This window comes from Equus quagga, chromosome 15 (genome assembly GCF_021613505.1).
Source record: "Equus quagga isolate Etosha38 chromosome 15, UCLA_HA_Equagga_1.0, whole genome shotgun sequence".
In the NCBI taxonomy this organism is placed as follows: Eukaryota; Metazoa; Chordata; class Mammalia; order Perissodactyla; family Equidae; genus Equus; species Equus quagga.
This window is the reverse complement of record NC_060281.1, coordinates 18,751,438-18,775,549: the sequence shown is the minus strand read 5'-3', so window position 1 is coordinate 18,775,549 and position 24,112 is coordinate 18,751,438. Positions and strand designations below refer to the sequence as shown.

The following is a 24,112-nucleotide window of genomic DNA, read 5'->3' as shown; positions in this document are numbered from 1 at the left end:
CACTCGCTCCTTTAGTTAACTGTCCGCAACTGCTTTCCTACTGCTACGGCAGAGTTAGATAGTTGTAACAGGGACCTCATGGCCCACAAAGCCTAAAATATTTTCTGTTTGAACCGTTAGAGAAAAAGTTTGCCCACTCTTGCTCTAATCACCTTCGAGCCCCTGTTAATATGTGGATCTCCCGGAGGACAGCAAAGGCAGCTGTGTTAGAGGTTAACACTTGAGGGCACAGCTCTGTGAGTGAAGCAGAAGGAGCTGCTGTCTTGAAAGAGGGTAGAAGATGGAGGAAGCAGAGAGCAGGGAACATCCCTGAGAGGGAGTTGAGGGGAGGGGTCTTTTCCAGCCTCCTAGCTCAGTCCTGAGTGGTCCTGGCCTGGGCTGGAGAGTGTCCTACAACAGTCAGGGGAGAGTTTTCCCTCTTCCCACCTGCCAATGGCTTTCTTCTTCCAGTCTTCATGTGGGTTTCTCAACTGGTCGGTTTATGAAATACTGTCACTGAGATCAAAGTCAGTCGCTGCATCCGAGACCTTCAAAGAAAACTAGATTTTACTGTATTTCATTCAACATGATCTCTAACCGCCTACTATGCACCAGACACTGGGGCAGATACAGAAAATAAAACATGGAGCTTGCTTAGTGGAGTGCGTAGTCGACCTCGTAGCTGCAAAGCCATAAACTCTTCAAATCTAGGACTTCAGTCTCCAGCCTCACTCACTTGACACCCCGGGGCATGAAATGCCTAGGATTGCAAATAACTGGTAACTAATTAACAGTTACAATCAAGATCATAAAAGAAAAATCACCAAGGGCAAGTTGTGTCTGCTGAAGACCTATGCTCCCGTCAGCTGGGCGTTCTCTGAGCAAGGAGCACGCTAGGCTCTTGAGTTCTTAGTGCCTGTCCTTTGCAAACAGGCAGTGTGTTTGGATAGAAAGAGCTATAGTTTATTGAGTGCTTCCTGTGTTTCTGCTACCTGCGGTTTACACAGGTTATCCCACTGGATCCTTGTATTAGCCCCATGAAGTGGGCACCGCTATCCACTTTACACATGGAAAGCAGAGGCTTAAAACACCACAGGTAGTCGGTGGTAGAAGGATTTAAATTCCTGTCCATGTGACTCCAAAGCTGCCTTTATGGCATATTGTTCAGATAAGTATAAGAAGGAAGGGAGGGGGCCGGCCTGGTGGCGCAGCAGTTAAGTGCGCACATTCCGCTTCTCGGTGGCCCGGGTTCGCCAGTTCAGATCCTGGGTGCAGACATGGCACCTCTTGGCACACCACGCTGTGGTAGGCGTCCCCTGTATAAAGTAGAGGAAGATGGGCATGGATATTGGCTCAGGGCCAGGCTTCCTCAGCAAAAAGAGGAGGACTGGCAGTAGTTAGCTCAGGGCTAAACTTTCTAAAAAAAAAAAAGAAGGAAGGGAAAGATAAAAACACATCTGGCTGGAGGCGGGGAGGGTGGAGAGAATTAAACAGCCCCGCTACTACCTATTTGATCCTAATGCCTGAGATTTAGTAGGGAGCAGTACCAAAATGAGAGCACTGCCCTTTCTTTAAAAAACAAGATAACAGCGTCCTAAACCCTTACTTCCTGGCCTCCAGAATTAACAAATACTCATTTTTGTCATCATTGTTTCAAAATTTGAGAAAAAACTAAACAATACCTTTAAGAAATAAAGGTCTCTTGTGTTTTCCTCCTCTAAGGTTAGAGCTAATTATTCTCATTAAGTTGATGTTCATCATGTCCCTCCCACCCATGTTTTAATCATAAAGATTGTATTTGCTGACCTAAGCCATTTTAGCTGTCGAGCAGGTTCGGTTCTTTCTGGAAAACACTGGTGGCTTCCAGGGGTTAGAGAGGGTGCGGGATGACACTATACTCTCTTTCACAACCTCACTGTCACCGGCTGCGGTAAAATGGACGTCAGCCATACACCTCCTCTGCCTGTCAGAAGCTGGCCTCCAGCTGTCATGCCTCCTATTTTATAGCTCAGGAAGCCCCACTCTCTGCCTCCAGAAAGGCTTTTCTGACAGGATATGCTCTGCTGATATCAGGACTAGTCCACTTGCCAGGGTAGTATGTCTGAGACGGAGACATGCAGGCTCCAGACCCGGAGGACCGCCCCAAACCCAGGATGCTTATAACTGTGCATGCAAGAGTAGGAGGGGGTGTAAATATATGCAGTACTGTAGAGCGGGTAGAGCCCACAGTGCACATCTCTTCCCAATACTGCATTCAGTGACATAAATGTTGGTAGTTTGAAATTGACCACGGTGGGAACAATCACCCCCCCAGAAATCAGCAAACACTACAAATAAGGGCTTGTTTTCTAAGGGAGCTGACGGTTAAACATTTATTTGTGCATGAATGAATAGATCCCATAATTTATTTTTTTGTTCTATTATAGACACATTTTTCCAGTTCTTTACTATTACAAAAAAATACTGCAGTGAATATATTATATGGTACTTTGTGTACACATATGTGAATTTCGTTAGGATGTATATCTAGAAGTGGAATTTCCAGCTTATAAATTACACACATTTCAACATGTGAGCATCCGGTTGCTGACCCACCAGCAGTGAACAAGATTTCCTGGTTCCTCATGTTCCTGTCAACACTTGGTATTGTCAGCCCTTGTCATTTATGTCGGTCTGAGCTTGAGGTGGCATTTCAGTGTTATTTGAGCTGAGTTTTCTGATTACTTGTGAGGTTGAAAATGTTTTTGCGTATTTATTGGCCATTTGGGTTTTCTTTCTTGTGAATTTTATGTTCATACTTTTAGTCCATTTTTCTCTTAAATCATCTCTCTCTTTTTTCTTATTGATTTGTAAGAATTCCTTTATATACCATGAGTAATGTACTCTTCCTCAATTATATACAGTATCATCTGTGGCTTGTCTTTTAACTATGTCGTTGTCTCTTTTGTCATGAAGAAGTTTAAATTTTGATATGGTCAAATTTATTACGATTTCTGTGGGGTTTTTTTCTTGTTTAAGAAATCTTTTCTGACCTCAAAGTTAAAGGCATTTTCCTATATTTTCTTTTTTAAAATTTAGACTTTCACATTTGCGTCTTTAATCCATCCAGAGTTTATTTTTGTGAATGATGTAAGAATTTAATTTTTTTCCTCCGATGGAAATGCTATCATCCCAACATCATTATTGAAAAGACCAAAGTTTCCCTACCTATTGATTTTTTGGTTCCTCTTCCCCATATATGCTTGCATCTGTTTTGATATTCTCTATTGCATTCTCTAGACCCATTGTGCTGTTTGGGTTTTTTTTGGCAATATCATACTCTCTACCATAACTGTATAAAAATTAATGATATTCTGCTGGGGCACTTCCTTTCTTCTTGTTCTTCCTTTTAAGAATTTTCTCACCTATTTTTGGAGGTTTACTCTTTCATGTGAATTTCAGAATGAATTTGTCAAGTTTGTCAAGTTCCGCAAAAACCTTGTTAAGATTTTTATTGGAATAACGTTGAATTTATAGACTAACATTAAAGTAAGGGCCATCTTTATTATATTGAATCTTCCCATCCACGAATATTTCACAAATATAAATATATACGTGTATGTGTGCATATAGATAGATCTTTTTTACGTCCTTCAATAATTGCTCTGAAATATTTCCATAAAACTAATTCATTTTTTATTAAAGTATTTTATGATCACTTTATAGATTATTTTTATTTCTATTGTGAAAACAGATCTTTTATCTGTTATATTATATGAACAATTATTGCTGGTGTATAGGAATGTTATTGATTCTTATATGCACATCTCAGTATTAACTTTTTCAAACTTTTCCCTGGTCTCTGGAACTTGACCTTTTATGTTAAACTTAGTATCTGCCCTCAAAAATGTCAATGACTTCTTTTTTTTGATGAGGAAAATTTGCTCTGAGCTATCATCTGTGTCAATCTTCCTCTGTCTTGTATGTGGGTTGTTGCCACAGCCTGTCTTGAAGGATGGCGTATGTCCATGCCTGGGAGCAAACCCTGGCCGCCAAAGCAGAGCGTGCCAGACTTAACCACTACGCCACAGGGCCGGCCTGCCTCAATGACATTCTGACTACTTTTTTTTTTAAAACTACAGTATACATGGAAGGGTCAAAGTTTCTAATATGCCAGTAGGGCAAGGTTCAAATATGTTTGTTACAAGGTGTCTTTGCTAATATCCATTCACTCGCAACAATGGTTTGGAGTAGATCTATTTGCCTTCTCTCCTTCATCTTGCTTTTTGCCCACATAGCAGCTGTTTCGGTAAGAAGAGTTCTGCTCTTTGGGGTATTTAGAAATATTAATTCTGGTATGCATTATCCATTTTCTGTCTATCTATTTCCTTTCAGATTAGGCGTCCTTCTGAAGAAAATGGTAAGAACCAATTGATTGCATCGAGAATGCTTCTGAACTTTTTTTCTTTTGTTCAGCAAGACTGGTAACAATTTTTTTTCCTCCCTTTAATAGATTTTGGTGAACAGAAGGATATTTCAGAAATCAATTTAGGTGGGTTCAATTTCTGCATTATTAATGCCTTGAAATAATTTTAAGTCCTGTGATAGAATTTTAAGTCCTGTGAAAAACTTTTAGCTTCGTAATATGGTATTGGGTAAATTTGGGGGAGAAATATTTATTGGTGCTTCATTAGAATTTGCAGAGTTCTTGAAAAATGGAAGTGTGGAAAGAGAATGATGGTTAGACCAAAGTTTCTAGGAGAGCTAGTCAGTGCTCAATGGATCTGAAAATACATAAGGTACTTGTTTGTAAAAATTTCATTTTTTCAGTTTCCATTTTGAAAAGAAAAGGAAAGAAAAATGGATGATTATTCTGCTTGTTTAAGAAAAATATAAGGAATATGCCTTTGGTTGTATTTAGTGGGGAACCCCCCCCCCCAGCCCCTCTACTGGCCCATTGTATTGCCTAACAACTGTTTGTCGGAATTTAGAGAAGAATGTAGAGATGATTCCATTTCGACATTTGTCTGCAAACACATTTCTTGAAGAAATCGTGATTGAGAGGAGAGAGAAGCTTAGTTATCATCTCTCTTTTTCTTCTCTTGTCCTGCTTCTAAAATGAAGGAGAAACCTCTGTATTCTGGGTGTCTTTGGCTAGAATTGGTGGGAAACAGAAGTATTCATGATCATAAACACCTTGTAATTTAAAAAAGCTTTCGTATCAATTGCATATTCATTTGTCAAATCCCGCAGTGGAGTAAGTGCCGTTTTCTTTTGAGGGAAGGAACTGGAGGCTTCTTTTAATGAAGGTGACTCACCCAAGATCACAGACGGCAGTGATGGGGCTCACCTCCAGCTCTCCTGACTCAGCTCAACAGCTCAGTGCTATCTGAAGACTACAAAACTGTAAAACCCTGTGCTCAGGGTTAAATTCCTCCGGCTTTGTCCCATTTACGGGAAAGGCAGGCTAGTTGATATTCAATCGGAAGAGCTTGTGGATGGCTACATGGGCAGGGTAGATATGGTTTAAGTAAGATAAATGGGTGACTTCGGAGCCAGGCATCAAATTCTCTCTCTCTCCAGCCTGGCAGTCAAGGTGTATGTAATTCGGAGGATCGGTCATATTTTAAAGGTCCTGAGGGAGGAAAGCCTTGATGTCAGATCAGCGCTTCTCAAACTTCAGCATCAGAATCTCCTGGAGGGCTTGCTAAACACTGACTAGATTCAATTATTTCTCATGGAGTAGGGCTGGGATTAGGATTGGAGTTTTCCTAATCTCGTCCTTATTTATTTAATAAAAGTTAAATATTTTACCTTAGAGCCATCTGACCCTTCAGCTCCGCCACCACCTCTGAACTGCGACTCTAATGAAAAAAAGTACCATGTGGATTCCTTCTCTTTTGGGGTTCTTGCAGCCAAGCTACCAGGATTGTTTGGGTTAGACACACAGTGAGATTCTAACTCACAAATTGGTTGGGAAAACCAAGTAGACAGAGTTGTCACCTTTTTCTGTCTTCTCTCTGTGCCTCACAGTGCTGATTTAACCTTTCTGCCCCAGACCTGCTTCTGTCCGTCTTTTCCACTTCAGCAAATGCTGTTCCCTCCTTCTAACTTTTTAGGCTCAGAACCTCAGAGCTGCCCCTGACACTTGTCTTTGTCTCACATTTTATACATAATCAGTCGGCAAATGCGATTAGATCTACCATCAAATTATGTACAAGTTGTGACTTTTAAGCACTTTCTTTTCTCCTCCCCTGGTCCGCACCACCTTGTCTCTGGCCTGTCTCTACAGTGGCCTTAAGAGTGCTCCTCCCTTCCTGCCCTCACCCCGTACACGCTATTCTTCACAAAGTAGACCCAGTGCTCCTTTTAATGTCATACAGACCGTGTCACTTCTCTGATCCATTCTTCCAGTGACTTCTCGTCCATCACAAAATAAAGGCCCTAGAACCCCCATTCTCAAAGTGCGGTCCACAGGCCAACATCACATGTGCCACCCAAGAACTGTCTTGGCAATGCCCCATCTTAGGTCCCATCTAGACCTACAGCATCAGCATCTCCACTTTGACAGACCCCAGATGATTCCGAGCATATTAAAGTTTGAGATGCTCTGACCCCAGCCACCTCTCTGACCCATTTTTTACTACTCAACCCCTTACTTTCTCAAGCCCTCCAGCCACTCTGACTTCATGGCTATTTCTCTAAAAAAGTGGTTCTCAGTGTGTGGTCCCCCAAGCAGCAGCGGCAGCATCACCAGGGACCTTGTTAGAAATGAAAATTCTCAGGCCCAACCCTAGACTTACTGACTCGGAAACCTGGGGGTGGGGCCCAGCAATCTGTTGAACAAGCCCTCCAGGGGGCTCTGAGGCTAGAGTCTGGGAAGCACTGCTCTAGGACGTCAAGGCTTTCCTGCCCCAGGACATTTCACTGGCTGTTGCCTCAGCCTTCAATTCTCTTCCTTCGTTCTCACTCTATCAGAGGTCTGCTTAAATGCCACCTCCTCAGGGAAGCCTTCCCTGACTACCCTTTAAAAAATATCAACCCTCCCACACCTCAGCGCTCTTTTCCCTCTTACCTTGTTTTATGTTTTTTTTTTAATTTCACTTTTCATGATCTGCCATACTCTACGTTTGTTTATTTGTTTGTTTCTCCTCCCACCCCAGTCGAGAATGTCATCTCCCTGAGGGTTTTGTTTTATTCTCTGCTATATCTCCATCATCTAGAACAATGCTTAGGACACACGAGGCATTTAATAAGTATGTGCTCTGTGAACAAATGGGTAGTAAATAGAGTGAGGCTTGCTCTCAATGGATTTACACTTCTTTGTGAAGGGTTCCTCCTGCCACACTATCTCACCCCCTGTGATCGCATTCATAGTGACCAACCACTGGGGCCAAAGTCTGAGTGGGCTTGTCCATATGGCTATGGAAGAGCCCTCCCCTCACTCCCCATCTCTAATCCAGGCCAGGTGTCAGGAAATGCATCCTTTTGCTCATGACAAGCCTAGGCAAGACTGTGGATGGACCAGCACATAGTACTTTGGCAGAAAAGGCAATTCAGAACCTGGGCCCTAGTGCCAGTGGTGCAGTGGTGTCTTTGCTTTTTGCTGTAGTTTAGTTGTGCTGTTACCTGAGGATTGGTTAGGGTTATGGAAGTTCAGCAAATCTAGGAAATGTGTGCTTGGGGAAGAGGGTGATACAGGGACGGCCTTAGTCAGTCACTGGCAAGTGAAACCATGATGCCTCCTAATACCTGACACCTCCATGGTGTCATTGACAGACTACACCTGGCTCCCGAGTGGGCCATAGGCTTTGCCAATGGGACCTCGGGTACCATGTGAGGCTCTCGTGATTATTCTCTAGCTTGACTTCCCAGCTGGGAGTCAGGGGCTGTCTTCAGAACAAGGTCCAATCCAATGACCCTGTCTGAAGCCGTTTGTGTTTTATGGGGGAAGCTGCTTATCACAGGAAGTTTGTGATAAGGAGTGACATTCTTTCAATGCTCTTAAAGTTTTCCAGCAAGGAGCCTCCCTTGTAAGGACCTTATTTTCAGAAATGGTATGAGACCAGAATTAAGGAATATGACCCCGGAGAAAGCATATTCTGTGAAGCTCCTGACAGTAGATGTTTGGAGACCCAGTTTTGAATGGAACTGTCCATGTTTGCCTGGTCTTCTTTATTACAAAAGTGGCATCTTGAGCTTGGATTTGGAGGGGACCGTTGTTTTCCATGGGAAAGAGCAAAATCAACCCATTTACTTAGGGTCAGGAGGCAGGATGGTGCAATGGCAGAAAGAGCTCTGGATGGAAGGTCGGGAGTTCTAATGCTCATCCTGCCACTGACCTCCTTGTACATCACTTCCTGTCTCAGGACTCCGTTTCGTCCCCTGAAGGATGAGAGGTCTGAAGTCAATGATCAATAAGATCCCTTCTAACTCATCACTTAATTCTAAGAGAATTGAACAAGGTTTCTTGTTCCAAAAATGAAAACAGAGGCTGTGACAATATAGGATATCTATTGGCTATTTACATTCACTCAATTAGAGGGAATGTTTGCATTGTTTCAAAATGAGTTTCACTGCGTAAAGATTAACAATGAAAGATTCACATGGAAAAGATTAATTTTATTATGACACATGCCTTTTAGTAACACTCGTTCAAATTTTTGTTTTTAAAAATCCATGTCTAGCTGCGGGCTTGGACCTCTTTCAAGGGGACATCCTCCTGCGGGTGAGTACCTGCCAATGACACAACAGCGTCCCTCAGGACTGGATGTGTCATAGGATTGAGAGTTTCCGCTCTGTGTCCTGCCCTGAGATGGGTGCTGTGAAGGAGATGAAGAATCTAATCTATAATCTGTACCCACAAGAACTTCCACTGTGGTTGGTGATGACAAAAACAGATGAAAAAATTAGAAAGAGTGCAGAAGAGTCTATAATTAGTACTTTGCTTGTCCACGCAATGTTCCTAAGACGTGAAGAATGAGAGAGAAGGAAGTGCACCAATATGTTTAAAGCGGCTATCTCAGTCTCCTTTATTTTGTTCTTAATTTCTCCCAGGTTCCCAAATTGCCTATAATGAACTTTTATCACTTTTATAATCAAAAGACAAATGCCACTAAATTGCTTGAATTGTGTGACAGATTGTTTGTGGTGTGAGAGTTTGGTGGGAGGAGGCCGGGGAGGCCTTGAGGACCAGCCTTCCTGGTCATGTTTGCCTTTGTCTCTACAGAACTCCAGAAACGCCCTGAGAGAGCCCAACGCCAGATGGAAGTTCCCCATTCCTTACATTCTGGCTGACAATCTGGGTAATAGCAACTGTCTTAACTAGGAGCTTGGGGTTTAAATCTTCTCCCTCCTCCTTCCTCCTGTTCATCAGCTTCAGATGGAGAGTAATCACCAGCATATAAGAGGGTTTCCAAGTCCCGATGATTCTTTATCTCCCGGAGTGAAAGGCATGACATTACATCAAAACCAGTGCTGCCTAACCAGTCTGAGACACAGTACCAAACAATAATTTTAAAAACCCAGTACACGTTACCATGTTAATAAGACCAGGAGCAACATCAAGAACAAAAACACAATGAAGTATAATTTGACATCATAGCAGGAAAAATTTGCACTTTAAATAATAGTTGGTTTAGGTCAATCTAAGTATGGTCTGAGGATACTATTTTTAGCGTATTGATTTCTTCGGGTTTTTTTTACAACTATGCCACCCTTTTGAGAAATAGAAACGTGTGTATTTCACGTGTTCATAGTCTTTGTTCCTCAGTATTAATAATTTATCTTTTCTCTCTCTTAAGATAAAGGACTCAATAAATTATATTTTACCCTTTGTGGAAACAATACTTGGTGGAAATAAATGTTAGCAGCCACGTGCAGACGCTGGCTGACCTCAAGCAGCTGACTGATAGCTGAGCAGGCACGAGGATACAACACCTGCGAGCCCAGCCTGTGTGGAGAGAGAAGAGGAGAGAGGGGCGGGGAAGCCAGAACAAGGTTGCACAGTCTTAGTGGGCTGCTAGGCTGCTCCCCCTCTCAGGAGACGTAGATTATGTCTCAGTATTTTCCGTCACCCTTATCAGCGCTGCCTCCAATCCCTTCTGGAGAAGAGCTAGGTACAAACCAATGCTGTTGTTCTCAGTTATTTTATGGAAAATTGAGCTGAGTTGTCTTTCCCAGTGTTTGCCAGGATACTTGCAAATTCATGGTGTACTCGTATTTATTGCCACCTGATTTAAGAAAGGTCAGCTTTGAAAGGGTTTTTTTTCCCATGACAGTTGTCTTCCTGTTTGTCACACCCGTGCTACGCCCCTCCCATCAAGACACCTGATATTTTGTTTACCCTTCACCGCACCTCTGGGAGGCGGACGTTAGTGCTTCTCAGACTGTAAGGGGCATAAAGGTCCCCCAGGATTGTTTTAAAATGCAGAGGAGGTCAGGGGCAGGGCCTGAAATTCCGAGAGTCTAACAGGCCCCCAGGGAATGTTGATGCTGTTAGTCTGCTGGCCATACTTTGAGTAGTAAGGTCTCCTGAGCTGCAATGTAGGCGACAGATCAATGGAGAGCAAACTGAAAACAAGTGGCCTGAAATAAGACGGCAGCACAAGCATTCGGTAGCTCTCAAGCAGCACCACGTGAGAATCACCTGTCGGGTTAAAAATGGTTCAGATGCCTGGACCCATGGCATTGAGAAAAGTAAATGTACTAATTACAGTTCAATATTTGTATAGAGTTCCTTTATTAAAGTTAAATTTACATGGAGTGAAATGCACAAATCAGCGTACAAGTCAATGACTTTTGATAAATGCATAAAGTATGTAACCCACACTTCCATCACTCCAGAAAGTGCCCATGGGTCTGCTTCCAGCCAACCCCCATCCCACTCCCCAAGACACAGCTGCCATTCTAACTTGTTCCCCTGTAGATTAGTTTTACCTGGTGTACAACTGATTTACACATACATGGAATCACATAGCGTGTCCTCTTTTGTATCTGCCTTCTTTTGCTTAACATGTTTTTGAAGTTTTTCCATATCATTGTGGATCAGTAGTTAATGTTTTTTACTACTCAGTGATATTCCTTTGTGTGAATATATTGCAACTTGTTTATCCATTTTTCTGTTGATGGACACTGGGTTGTTTCAAGTTCGCAGCTGTTGTGAAGAAAGCCACTGCAATCCTTCTTGTTCAAGTCTGTGTGGATAGATTTTTTTTTTATTTATCTTGAGTAAATGTCGAGGAATAGAATTGCTTGATCATAAAATGTGTATTTACTTTTTAGGAAAATGCCAAATAATTTCCCGAAGTGGCTGTGCCACTTTTCATTCTCACTAACAATGTATCAGTGTCCCATTTGCTCTACATCCTCTCTTACATGGGTGGTGTTAGTTTTTTGTGGTTTTTTTTTTTGGTGAGGAGGATTGGCTTTTTGCTTGAGGAAGATTGTCCCTGAACTGAGGTCTCTACCAATCTTCCTCTATTTTGTATGTGGGACACCGCCCAGCACAGATTGATGAGCAGTGTGTAGGTCTGTGCCTGGGATCCGAACTGGCAAACCCTGGGCCACTGAATCAGAGTGCATGAAGTTAACCACTACACCACCCGGCCAGCCTCTGTTTATGGTTCGTTTTTAAGTAAAATGTAGATAGAGTAAAATGCATGAGTTTTAAAAGTACCATTCAATGAGTTTTAAAATATTTATACACCTCTATAATTTATATATTACATTTATACAGTGTAAAAATATTTATACGTCTGTCAAGATATGTAGCACTGTTATCATCCCGGGAAGTTCTCTGTTCTCCTTCGTAGTTATGCTCACCCTTCGAGAAACAACTACTCTTCTCTTTGTTGTTGTTGTGTTAACCATGGATGAGTTTTGCCTGTTCTAGAATTTCATACAAATGGAAGCTCTTTTGATTAAGCCTTCTTTTACTCAGTAAAATGTTGAGATATTCATCACAGTTGTCATGTGTGTCAATACTTGGTTCTTTTCTGTCACTGAGTGGCATTCCATTGTATGAATTCAGGACATCACAGCTTGCTCTCCATCCTCGTGGGGTTGGACCCCTGGGTTGATTCCATGTTTTGGCCATTACAAATAATGCTACTATGAACACTCTTGTGCAAATCTTTTTTTAATATTCGTGTGTGCCTTCATATTCGTGCGTCTGGTGTAAATACCTGAGTGAAATTGCTGGGTTTCACATAGCTGTAGGTTTACTGTTGGGCCTCTTTCAGGCTGCTTGTACCCTTTTACACCCCCACAAACAACGAATGAGAGTCCTTTACTCCACATCCTTGCCAACATTTGGTGTCATTCTTTTTCATTTTAGACATTCTGGTGGACCTGTAGTGGTATTTTATTGCGGCTTTCATTTGCATTTCCATGTTGACTAATGATGCTGACCATTTTTCATTTTTAATTGGTCATTTGTGTATCTTCTCCTGTGAAGTATTTGTTTAAATAGTTTACTCATTTTAAAAATCAAGTCATTTGTGTATTTATTATTGAGTTGTAAGAGTCCTTTACATATTCTGGATATAAGTCTTTTTTTGGATATGTATTTTGCAAATATTTTGCCCCAATTACGTTGTCTCTGGTTTCTGGTGTTTTCTAACGAGAGATTAGCTATCTTTCATATTGTTGTTCCCCTGTATGTCATGTGTCTGTTTTTCTCCGCCTGCTCTCAATATTTTCTCTTTCTCTTTGTTTTTTTAATATTTTGACTTTGATATGCCTGTTAATTTTCTTTATATTTATCCTGCCTGAGTTCACCAAGCTTCTTAGACCTTACAGTGACTTTTTTAAGTAACTAAATCTGAGAAATCTTAGGCCATTATTTCCTCAAATAATTTTTCTGTGCCTCTCCTGTCGCTCAGAGACTAATTGCACAGCTGTTAGACTGCTTGGTATTTTTTCCATTGGTCACTAAAGCTCTCTTCTTTTCTCTCAATATTTTTCTCTCTGACTCTTTTACCATCTCTAGTCTGTTATTAAACTCATCCAGTGAATTTTTGATTTTGGATATAATACTGATAGAATTTTCTTTTAGTTCTTTTATATAATTTCCATTTTTCTGCAGAGATTCTTTGACTGTTCGTCTTTTTTTCTTTAAATCCTTGAACAAAGGTATAATGCTTTAAAATCCTTGTCAGCTATTTATGACATGTGGGTCATCTTTGGGTCTGTTTCTCTTTCTATTGTCTGCTTTTGTTGTTGTTTATGGATCACACTTTTCTATTTCTTCACAGATTCAGTAATTTTTGGCTATATATTAGTCATCGTAGATATCACATTGTAGACACTCTGCATTCTGTTTTTCTCTGAATAGTGTTAACTTTTGTCAGAGCAGTTAAATTACTGTCTGGTCCTCCTGGATTTATGAAGGGTTTGTTTTGATTTTTGTCCTTAGTTCAAAGAAAATCCATTCGTGCTGGGACATAGTCTTTACTTTTAAGACATGGCTTCTCTGGATTTCAATAAGACGCCCAAAAATTTTCCCAGCCCTTCTAATTGACATGACTCCAGCTTCAAATTCTCTCCCCACGATGGTGGGCAGCAGCTGAGACATCTCTTCAATTTAATCGGCCTTCCCCCCACTACTTTCCACTAAGTTCCTTGGAGTCTTCTCCCATTCAGGCAATGTTCATGAGTCAGACAAAAGATTGGAGAGGTGTTTATACACAGATTTTGGAACCACTAGCCCTCGCCTCCCCTAGTCATTCGTGGCTCTCTCCTTTCCAGTTTTCCTCCCTTGATTTTCAGCCATTCAGGCAATCCCAAACTCTTCCCTCTGATATGCCAAGCAAATACACCTGTAGGTTTATGCTTGAGTTCTCTCTTCCTTGAGCTGAAAGGATTGGGGAATGCCCTCATGCAAAAAGCTGTATAGATGTGAATCTTAACCAATGAAATTTCCTTCTTTCAAGAATAAACACTCCTCCAGTTTCTCCCTGTTTTAGGCATTCAAAGAGTTTATTTTCTTGATTTTTCCCAAAGTTGATAAATGTTATCTGTGGGGGGATTAGTCAGATTCAAGTTCCTCTGCTATTATCAGAATCAAAAACTCTCTCAATGGACTCTTAAACTGAGTAGAGTTAGCCTTCCTGTGCTCGTCCTCCAACATGTAGAGTCATCGGTGTCTGAAGTTAACTCTTCTCATGTTATTTGATCCAGGGTGAAAGAGGGCTAGTGGTTTTCCAAACTAACATGATTGTTCGAGATAGAGCTATGTAAAACTTAACTATGTCAGGGCAGAGTAAAGAACTAGGACCTAGGAATACAGTGAGGCAAAAGATAGGCTCCTTCCTCTTAAAGAGCCAGCAGCGTCCTAAGTGGAGCAGATCACCTGTGTAAAGACAGCGCACAAAACATCAAGCGTGGCTTCCCGAGGTTGGCTTCACGGTGAATAAGGAGGCTTCAAGTGGGCTTCTTTTCCGTTTTGTTTTGTTTTTTTTTCATTTGAATGATGTTGGAAGAGTTTCTACAAAATTGTTACAGAGTTGCTTAGTTCCCTCTTTACAAGTTATTCAGGTGTGGGGAGAGCAGAAGAGATGTGATTCTAAAATTAACCACTTTCGGAACTCCCACCATTTGGCTTGAGGATAGCAAAAGCAACCGAACCTTATAGACAGTTAGACTTTAGTATAATCAAACTTTTTTTTCTTACGCTTTTGTGATGACCAAGCTGTCTTGTGTACATACCTTCTATTACAGATATCACTATATAAGAATAGGTAAAAGTCCATGAAAATCCCTCAGTAAGTTTATTGGACTACTTACTGTTGTTATCTCTGCTGTTTCCACAATTAACTTGCGGATTATTCCAATGACTATTTCTTTAGTGACCTTGCTATGATCTTACGACATCTGAACTGTGGAATCTCCAACTTGGTAGTTTATCAAATGAAATAAGGGCCAGGAAAATATGAGATAAGGACTCGTAAATTCTTGGTAAACTCCCAAGAATTGTAAACTCTTTGAGAGATTGCACAAAATCAAATGTGCCAGAAATGTAATTTAATTTTGTGTAACTTAGCTTGATTTTAAACTTAGAGACCTACCTTCGATGAGTTGACGGAAGAAAAAAATAGGCACACACACAAAGTAAAACATACTCTCTGTTCCTCTGGAGTACCTTTCTTCTGCACCCATCCTTGTCTTACGCAACACCGAGGTGTGTGCATGTTAGGTGAAAGAAAAGACATTTGATCTTTGGTCATTGGTCCACACAGGTTGCGAGAAGGCATCTCTTATTCTTGCCCCTTCAAGTCCATTAGGCTTCTGCTGCTTTGGTTCCAAACTTGGGTTACAGAAGTCTATTCTAAGGCTGTCTGTCTAGCTTTGCCATCTCCCCAGGGGTCTTGTAGGGAAGCAGGGTTAAATACCATATGGACTTATGCTTTCAGAACCCACAAACCTCTCTAAGCTCTGCTCTCTCCCTCCGGCAAGAGGGGATGCCTTTTTAGACTGGGGTAAAGGAACGCCATTTGCATCGCTACTCTCCAAGGTACTTTATCGGTTCATCCAGAAGACAGAAGTGACTTTCAGTCATTTCTGTCTTCTGCTCTGCCATGTGACTCTCCTGAGGCAATGCGCTGAGAATCTCTGCTTGAATGGGGAAATAGGAAAGGGAGAAAGTGGGAAATTATTTTATGATTTTATTCACCTATACACACACACACACGTCTTCTTATTTTGTTGTTATATTTGCATTATATATTTAAAGTATGCACTTAATGTTTATATCCACAACTAATTTTTCAGTTTTAGTTTTCAAGGAATCTATTTACTACCGAAAAAATCTATAATGGGCCTCTGTGGGTTTTATGTCATGGCATGATTTTCTCTAAGCTATGTTATGTATATTATCCAAGACATAAAGAATGCTCATTGATATTTTTACTGATTTCTGCAGACCTGAATGCCAAAGGAGCCATTCTCTATGCCTTTGAAATGTTCCGCCTCAAGTCCTGTGTGGATTTCAAGCCCTATGAAGGAGAGAGCTCATATATCATCTTTCAGCAGTTTAGCGGGTAAGTATGAAATTTTACAGAGTGTGAAAGTCACGCATCCTTTGGTTTATAAAAAGTGACACATCTCTTTCAACAGCTAAAAGAAGAAATTGGAAAGAAACTGAAAGCAAAATCAAATCTTTCACTGTGGATTTTTAAATTACATAACATTTTTAATGTATTATGTAGAGAATGAGTTGTTTGGATAACTCTGGGCCTCAGGGAGATTTATCCCAAGTCTTTTTCTAGGCTTAGATCATATTTTAAATTATGGCGCCTTTTTAAAGTCAGGTTTATTAAAGTATAAATTATCCTGTTTTTAATGGTACCATTTTAAATTATGGTACTTGGTTGGCTGGACCTCTTTAAAAATTTCTGGATGTAAATTTGCTCTTCATAGTTATTTATTTCTAAGAAGAAATCAATGGTGTATCAAGGAAGAAGCCCTTTTTCCAGTGGGGTTTATGTCAACTAACCTGGGCTGATAAGGTTGGAAAGTGAAGCTACCGTCTCCCCTGACTCTGTGTCTTCAAGCTGCTCCGGGAGTTTCCTCACACTGCAGTTCCCATCACTGCCTCTAGGTGTCGCCTGGATTTGGGGGTTTAGCTCCCACGGTGGGGTTTTTGCAAATCATGGATGGATAACAGAGGCGGAAGGAAGTTAGCATATGACTCAGGCTCTTAAGAAGAAGTATGAGGCAATTAGCACTAAAAAAAAGTAAAATTCTGATGGCTACTTAGATACAAGTTAAGTACCTTGCTTACCTTAGTTGTTTTCTTAGCTTGTGTTTTTATTAAAAAAGAAATTTATGGATACCTACTAGTGTGAGGTGAAGCATCAGGGAGAGCCAACCTGGGTGTTAGAGAGATGAAGAAGGGAGAGGACATAGTGGCAGCAGAGAGGAAAGGACAAATGGGGGGTGGGAGGAGAGTGAGAGCAGGGGAAAAGGTGGGAGGAAGAAGAAGAGAGAAAGGGAAGAAGAAAAAGGAGAGAAGACAGCAAACATGAATGGAAATCTGGCTTATTTGGAGAATCCGTTAAGTTTGGAAAGTCTGAAACTTTGCATGTGAGGTGCAGAATGGTGAGAATGAGCCAGCATGATAAACAGGAGCCTGGCAATAGAAAGCCATGCGTAAGAGAAGCTACTGTTTTGTGCAAGATTCTTTATATGTTCAGGTTTCCATTTTAGAAAGATTACTCTAGCAATAGTGAATAAAGAACTGAAGTTGAGGAAGACACATGGCAGGAGACCAATTAAAGGACGTTCTAGTCCTCCAGGAGAGAAATGAAAGGGACCTACCCTGAAGAAGAGGCAGTTGAAATAAAGAAGAGGGAATGCATTTCAGAAATTTGTAAGGAGGTGGTCTTATTGGAACCTGGTGATTAGTTGATGTGAGGGATTAGAAAGAGAGAGGAATCCGGGATGTCTCGAAGATTTTTGATTTGGAGGACTGGTGAGTGGTAACTTCCTTCACCGAGTTTGGGAATATTGCTGGAGGAACCACTTTTGGGTTAGAACAGTGAATTTGTTCCTAGACATGTGGTTTATTGTTTGAGGTTCTTGTCGGCCGCATAAATGGAGGTAACCAATAATATTTGGATAGTTTCTTCTTATGTGAAGAAAAAAGCATGTAAAGTATACCTCAGGCCTTGCCAAGAACACAGATTTTAGAGCTCTTCTGCTTTTGACTTCTTCATACTGTCCTTTGGCGACCTCTGAGCTTCCAGAAAGTCCCAAAGCCTCTAATTATTTATTGAAAATTTCAGGAAAAATATTCATTTTCTTAACACTTTTATTTCCATTCTTTACGCCCCCTTTTTTTTTGCACAAACAGAGACAATTTGTTTCTCTCAAAAATAAAACAAAGTCAATCTGCTCACTTTACAAAAGTTCTCCCTTTTCCAGTAAAATTCTCTTGGTTTCTTTTCAGTTTGTAACTCAGTCTCCAGGTGCCCGAGGAAAGGGTGGGCCAGCTGTGAGGGACATTCCCTGTAAAACTGAATCTGGGGGACTCGTATTGCCTGGGCAGGGAGGTGCCTCTGTTACATTTAAGTTTGGGGAGGGGAGAAGGAAGAAGAAGTTCTAGGGAGGGGACTGGACCAGAATACCCCAGACCCTTCAGGGCCCTGGTCCCCGAAGCTGGAGGTGAGCTGAGCTCTTTCAGGAAGACAAGGTGGAAGATTCACAGAGTGGCAGAGTTATGGTATTTTTTGCAACTTACACCTTTTTGTTGGGGAGGGATGTTAAAAAAAGAGATAAATAATAAATACTCCCTCTAGATTATGAATATTTCGCAGAGTAAACTCTGGTTTGGTAATAAAATGCTACTGTCAGAGAGGCAGGAGTTCACCGTGATGTCTGCACAACTCAGCAAATTTACTAAAGATTGTTGAGTTGTATACTTAAAATTGATGAATGTTATGATATGTAAATTATATCTTAATAAAGTTGTTAGCAAATAATTAAGATTTATCTTTGAGTAGAAATCAAATCCATTAGCATGTGATGTTAGCAATCTCGAGAAACAATGGTAGATAAGACAACATGATTTTTACCAAGGAACTTGCAATCCCTTGGTCGCATTTCAAACTAACAGCAAATCGCTCATCCTGCGGAGCGTGGGTTAGAGTATCGATGCTTATTCCACAACTTAAAGCAGGTAAGGGGACAATCTGCAGAAACCTTCAGGTTTGCTAATAGAGGTGGAAAACTGAATTTATGAGAAAAGACAAAAATAATTGGGGAAAGGAGGGCAAGAGTTTACACCATGAGGAATTCAATCTCTGCCGGCAGTGTCTGAGTCCACTGCTTCCTGAGGGAGGTTATGGGTCCTCCTAGCCCGGAGCCCTTCAGAAACGAGTTAGGCAGCCTGCTCTGTGCTGTCATCATGCTACAGATCGGCTTACATCAAATAAATGGGCTGGATTAACTTGCTTTTTTAATGATGTTCTTTTTCATGATCCTAAAATGTACACCTGCTCATTAAAGGAAATTTGGAAATTCATTCAGGTATAAAGGAGAAAACTTAAATCAACCACAGCCACTGCTCAGAGACAACTTAATATTGTAGTATAAAAGCAATAGCGTTATTCTTTGGAATGCCCTATGATTTTGCGAAGGTGAGGAAGAATGCCAATTTTTACATCTTTCACCTGATGTGTTATTAGGATTACTTTGCCTCTGAGTACACGTACCACCTTTATGATGAACTGTCACTTTTAAAGCCTGCATGACATTCCCTCCGGGGAATGTTGCTTATTTACCCAATCCTTTATGTTGAGCCATTTGCTTATGAGAATGCCTATTGATAATTTCTTTTTTAAATCAAATCTAATTCCCTTCAAATTTTGTGTTCTGGAATCCTGTGAATTACAGCCACTTAAGAATTCTTTAGTAGAAAATTTCCCTCTTCTCCTTTCTAAAGGTGCTGGTCTGAGGTTGGCGACCAACACGTGGGACAGAACATTTCCATTGGCCGGGGATGTGACTATAAAGCCATCATTGAACATGAGATCTTGCATGCTTTGGGATTTTACCATGAGCAGTCAAGGACTGACCGGGATGATTATGTGAACATCTGGTGGGATGAAATTATTTCAGGTGTGTATGAAACCAAGGTGGTTGGGTGGGATTTGCTATTATCTTTATCTGAGACAACCCTGGGATGACCTGGCCATATCTGTGTGTGGATGGGAGCTTCAGCTTCTCCAGTGGGAACACACACTTTGCTGGATGCAATTTGTTGGCTTCTCCTGTGGACTGTACTGATCCGATCATAACCAACCCCAGATAAGAGTCTCAGGGAATGCTGTATGTTGGTTAACTCAATGTGGGAGTTAACTGAAAGTTAATGAGAAGTTTTTACTTTGTTTCAGTGTTTTTGTTGAAAATCTGTCTAAAATGCTGTCTATTTTCCCATCTGAATTAGTAAAGTGAATTAGATCTCTGAGGATGTCGGGGTCATTTTTCTGGATGTGAAATCCCATCTAGTTGTAGGAGACTGCATGAGGTTTAGTTGACTGTGTGATGATGCTAAAACATACTCAAGAACTTTTTTGGTGCTTTACCAAGTCAATGATAGGTGTTAAAAATAAAACAAAAAAAGACAACAAAAATGAATACTTCTATCTGAAATTGTACCCCTAATTATGTTAATTCTGGCTAGTAGTCTGAATTCTAGTTAATCAAAACGTGCTGCTCTTTTCATTCTCCTTCCTGAGCTCCTCTCTTCCTCTGCCCGCAGCCCATGCTACGCAAATGATGACACAGTTTTATTTCACATATTATTATGCAGTTACGTTATTCTAACAATTTCGGCATTCTTTCATTTTGTTAGACTTCCTTGGACACTGCCTTCCTTAATGGCTTGAGACAACTAAGTAGAGTGGCTTTGAGTACGCTAAAACATTATTTATCGAGTAGTTTCCAGTGAGAGAAAAAGTCAATGCTGTGTTTCTGAAGACACCTGAATTTTAATTAGGAATTAGTTGAGGGAGTGGAAAAGCATTATTTTTGGCAGTAATAGATTAATGAAACTTTAATGGATTAAAAATGCCTTAACTATTACCACACATGATTTTCATAAGGCAAGTAACTGCCTGTTTTATTTAGATCCCAATTTCACGTGTGGGTTCACATAGTGCAGGGCATCTCTAACAACTTTATTTTTAGGGACTTAGAAGAACTGGCCATAGTTTAAAATTAAATATGAATGCCCAAAAGACTTCCGCCAGAACTAGCTCATGTTGGAGTGAAGTGGGTGAATGGTTCTCACGTGAGGTGGGGGTGGGGATGGCTAATCGTATCAAAATCACCTGTCAGGTTTCTCAATGTGTGTCTCTCCCAGTACCTCATCTTCTGGTATTTCTATGAATGGGAGTGCTGACGGAGGGAGGGAGACTGTGTGGTTTGTAAAAGCCTAATATGTCAGCAGGATTGGATCCGCACACACACTTCCACCCATCCACCCCCCAACCATGGAGCTAGAGGCCGAGTCATATTCTTCTTTGCCTCCCAGATATGAAATTCACCCAGATATGAAATAACAGATCAAATTTAATGTATTTCTCTCCCAGGGGTAATAACTGGGTCTGTGTAGAGAGGTAGGGGAGTGGGAGGTCATAGGTCAAAGACCAAAAGAGTCTCTGTTTGTGAGACTCAAGGCACTATTAGACTTCTTCTGTATTTGTTTAGAGGCCTGAATTTCTTACCCTCCTGCACCTGTACTTGACTCTGCTGAAAATTACACAGGGAAGCAGAAAATATTCACATTTTTAAGTCTTGCAGAGCCTAATGCTTAGTGCTTTTTGGATGGTTTTAGGCCAAATGAAGTTCCCTTTCTCGGAGGGAGCTGACACATTTGCCAGGGTAGTTTGCAGACTTGCTGAGTCCTGGGTCGAGCATGGGCTACTCAACACGTTTGCTCATCACCTATCTATATTTTCATCAGGTGTAATTCCATATATCTAAATTGCCTGCACTTGCTGGAGAATGGTTCTCAAGTGGGACATCAAATACAATAAAATCATAATCAAGGGCAGTATTATTGCTCAGGGTAATTTATGACTTGTATTGCATCTGATCTTCAGTTGATGGCAATCTTATTGCTTAACTTACGAACACACTGTACTGGCTATGTAGTTCTTTCCCCAAATCCATCTCCGTTTCTTAAGTTGGAATTGTGTTTTCTGCATCTGTTTCTCTCCACTAAAGAAAAACTCAACTTCTGAAGTCTAGCAGGGGTCTGCAACTCTAGCCCATGGGCCACATCCACTTGGTTTTGTAAATCAAGTGTTACGGGAGCACAGCCGCATCTCTTTGTTCATGCATTGCCTATGACAGCTTTTGTGCTACGTGGCAGAGTTGAATAGCTGTGACAGAAACCATATGGCTTGCAAAGCCAAAAGTATTTTCTTTCTGACCCTTTACACAAAGGGTTTGCCGACAGACCTCTGGTTTACAAGACCACTCCCTCTTCAAGGCTCTCAGCTGCGAGTTTCCTGAAGGCAGGACCTTGCCTGTCCTGTTCACGGCCAGGGGCCGCCGCCCACCTGGCACAGCTCCCAGTAGCGATTAAGCACAACAAATTAAGCACAAAAATGAATACGTTTTTAAAAATCATTCAAAGCATTAATTTGGTAAAGCACTCTGATAAGAATCCTTGAATAATAAAGAATAAAATAATCTATTCTAACTTGATTCTCTTGAAAGTTAAAGAAAACACATCCAGTGAGTTGAAAGTGCTTTGCTTAAGGTGCCGCCAAGAGTCACCAGGAGACCTCAGACCCAAGCCCTAGTCCTCATACCACCGTGATGCTCTTTATAAATCTGCTCCTCAAATGACATCCTAGGACAAAATGTTCTGGAAGGAGTCGCTTTCCCCCTTCCCTGTTTGGGTCATTTATTTCTTTCAGTCCTGTCCCACCTTTGAAAATGCTTTGATCCCATAGTCTGCATAAAATCCCTGTGAGTTGGGAGGATGAAATACGAGTATTTTCGTTTTATAGTTAAAGCAAAGTCTTGCTCAAAGGGGTTCATTGGCTTTTCCAAAAGCATTTGGAGACTCCCTCCCGCACCTGCTGGACCATCCCCCAGGTTGCGCCACGCTTCTTCAGTCCTAAATGTACCTGTATGAAAGCCTTTGGTAGACAATTATATTTTCATCTTTTTAATTTTTATTTTTTTAAATTTTTTTTTTGAGGAAGATTAGCCCTGAGCTAACTACTGCCAATCCTCCTCTTTTTGCTGAGGAAGACTGGCCCTGAGCTAACATCTGTGCCCATCTTCCTCTACTTGATATGTGGGGCACCTACCACAGCATGGCTTTTGCCAAGGGGTTCCATGTCCGCTCCCGGGATCTGAACCGGCTAACCCTGGGCCGCCGAGGAGTGGAACGTGTGCGCTTAACCATTGTGCCACCTGGCCGGTGGCATATTTTCTTCTAATTGATAAAAACAACTGAAGGGGAACTAGAGAAGGAGAAGATCACGAGGACGGAAAGTTATTATTGGAAGAGATATGAACATTCTCATTCAGTTTTCCAACCACTGCTCTAGAAGGAAATTAAAAATCTATGAGCCTCCCATGACTGCAGCTGAAGCAGTCGATGCCTGGTGGCTAGTAGGTGAAAAGAAGAGCCGATCGGTTTCTCATTTCAGCCTTGCACTTTGCAGTACATGTTATCTCACTTGCACTAATCTTGTGAAAATAGTTTCCTTTTCTATTTTGATAGGAAAATAAATTGTTTTCTTCCTATTTTATTCTTCTCTCCATGAGGCTATTTCTGAAACAGAAGGATGTGAGCCTTGCTGGACAAGATGCCCCTTTCTTGCCAGCTGCTTACCTTTCCCTCTGCCCCTCAGATTTCCTTTTTCTAACCTGTGGAAGGACTGGCCAGGTACAGAGCCGGCTGAGGTACTTGGCTATTAGCAAGGTGTATCACTCCTGGATATTTTCCTGAATTCAGAAATTCTTGCCAGTTGGAATACCTGCCTCCACTTTGACATTTTACCTTCTCTTTCTGAAAACCGTATACATACACATTCACCCAGAAATATAATGATCTTTGATTTAAATATATACATATATTAAAAATATATAACATGTATATATTTATATATTAATTATAATATATATTTTTATATTCATTATAATAATTTTATATGCTATCATATATTAATTCATTATAATATTAATTGGTGAATAGTAATTAATAATATGCATTAATTTTATACATTATGCTAATTATAAATGTGTTAAATATATAAATATATTTAAATCAAAGATAGATTGTCTCCTTGTTTTTTGATCTCTGCTTGAGAATCTGGTCAAAGGGGAAATGCTGTGACTGAACAGGACCTGTGGATTCTCTCCTTGACAGGTTACCAGCACAACTTTAACACCTACGATGACAACTTCATCACAGACCTCAACACACCCTATGATTACGAGTCTGTGATGCACTACGGGCCTTTCTCATTTAACAAGGATGCAAGCGTCCCCACCATCACGGCAAAAATCCCTGAGTTCGACTCCATCATTGGGCAGCGCCTGGATTTCAGTGCCGTCGATTTGGAGAGGCTGAACCGAATGTACAACTGCAGTGAGTGCCCCTGGGGCTGAGGATTGGGCGTAC

The 24,112-nt window shown here is 41.0% G+C and overlaps 1 protein-coding gene across 1 annotated transcript in view; it reads left to right on the top strand.

The window, feature by feature from the left end:
* Positions 1 to 4,198: 4,198 nt before the first annotated feature.
* Positions 4,199 to 24,112, top strand: part of MEP1A (meprin A subunit alpha) — a 33,406-nt gene continuing 13,492 nt past the window's right edge. The window contains exons 1-7 of the mRNA XM_046641106.1: positions 4,199 to 4,313; positions 4,472 to 4,510; positions 8,646 to 8,686; positions 9,188 to 9,263; positions 15,881 to 15,998; positions 19,403 to 19,578; positions 23,858 to 24,079. Coding sequence (XP_046497062.1) covers positions 4,199 to 4,313; positions 4,472 to 4,510; positions 8,646 to 8,686; positions 9,188 to 9,263; positions 15,881 to 15,998; positions 19,403 to 19,578; positions 23,858 to 24,079 — 787 coding nt within the window. The remainder of the gene's footprint in view (positions 4,314 to 4,471; positions 4,511 to 8,645; positions 8,687 to 9,187; positions 9,264 to 15,880; positions 15,999 to 19,402; positions 19,579 to 23,857; positions 24,080 to 24,112) is intronic.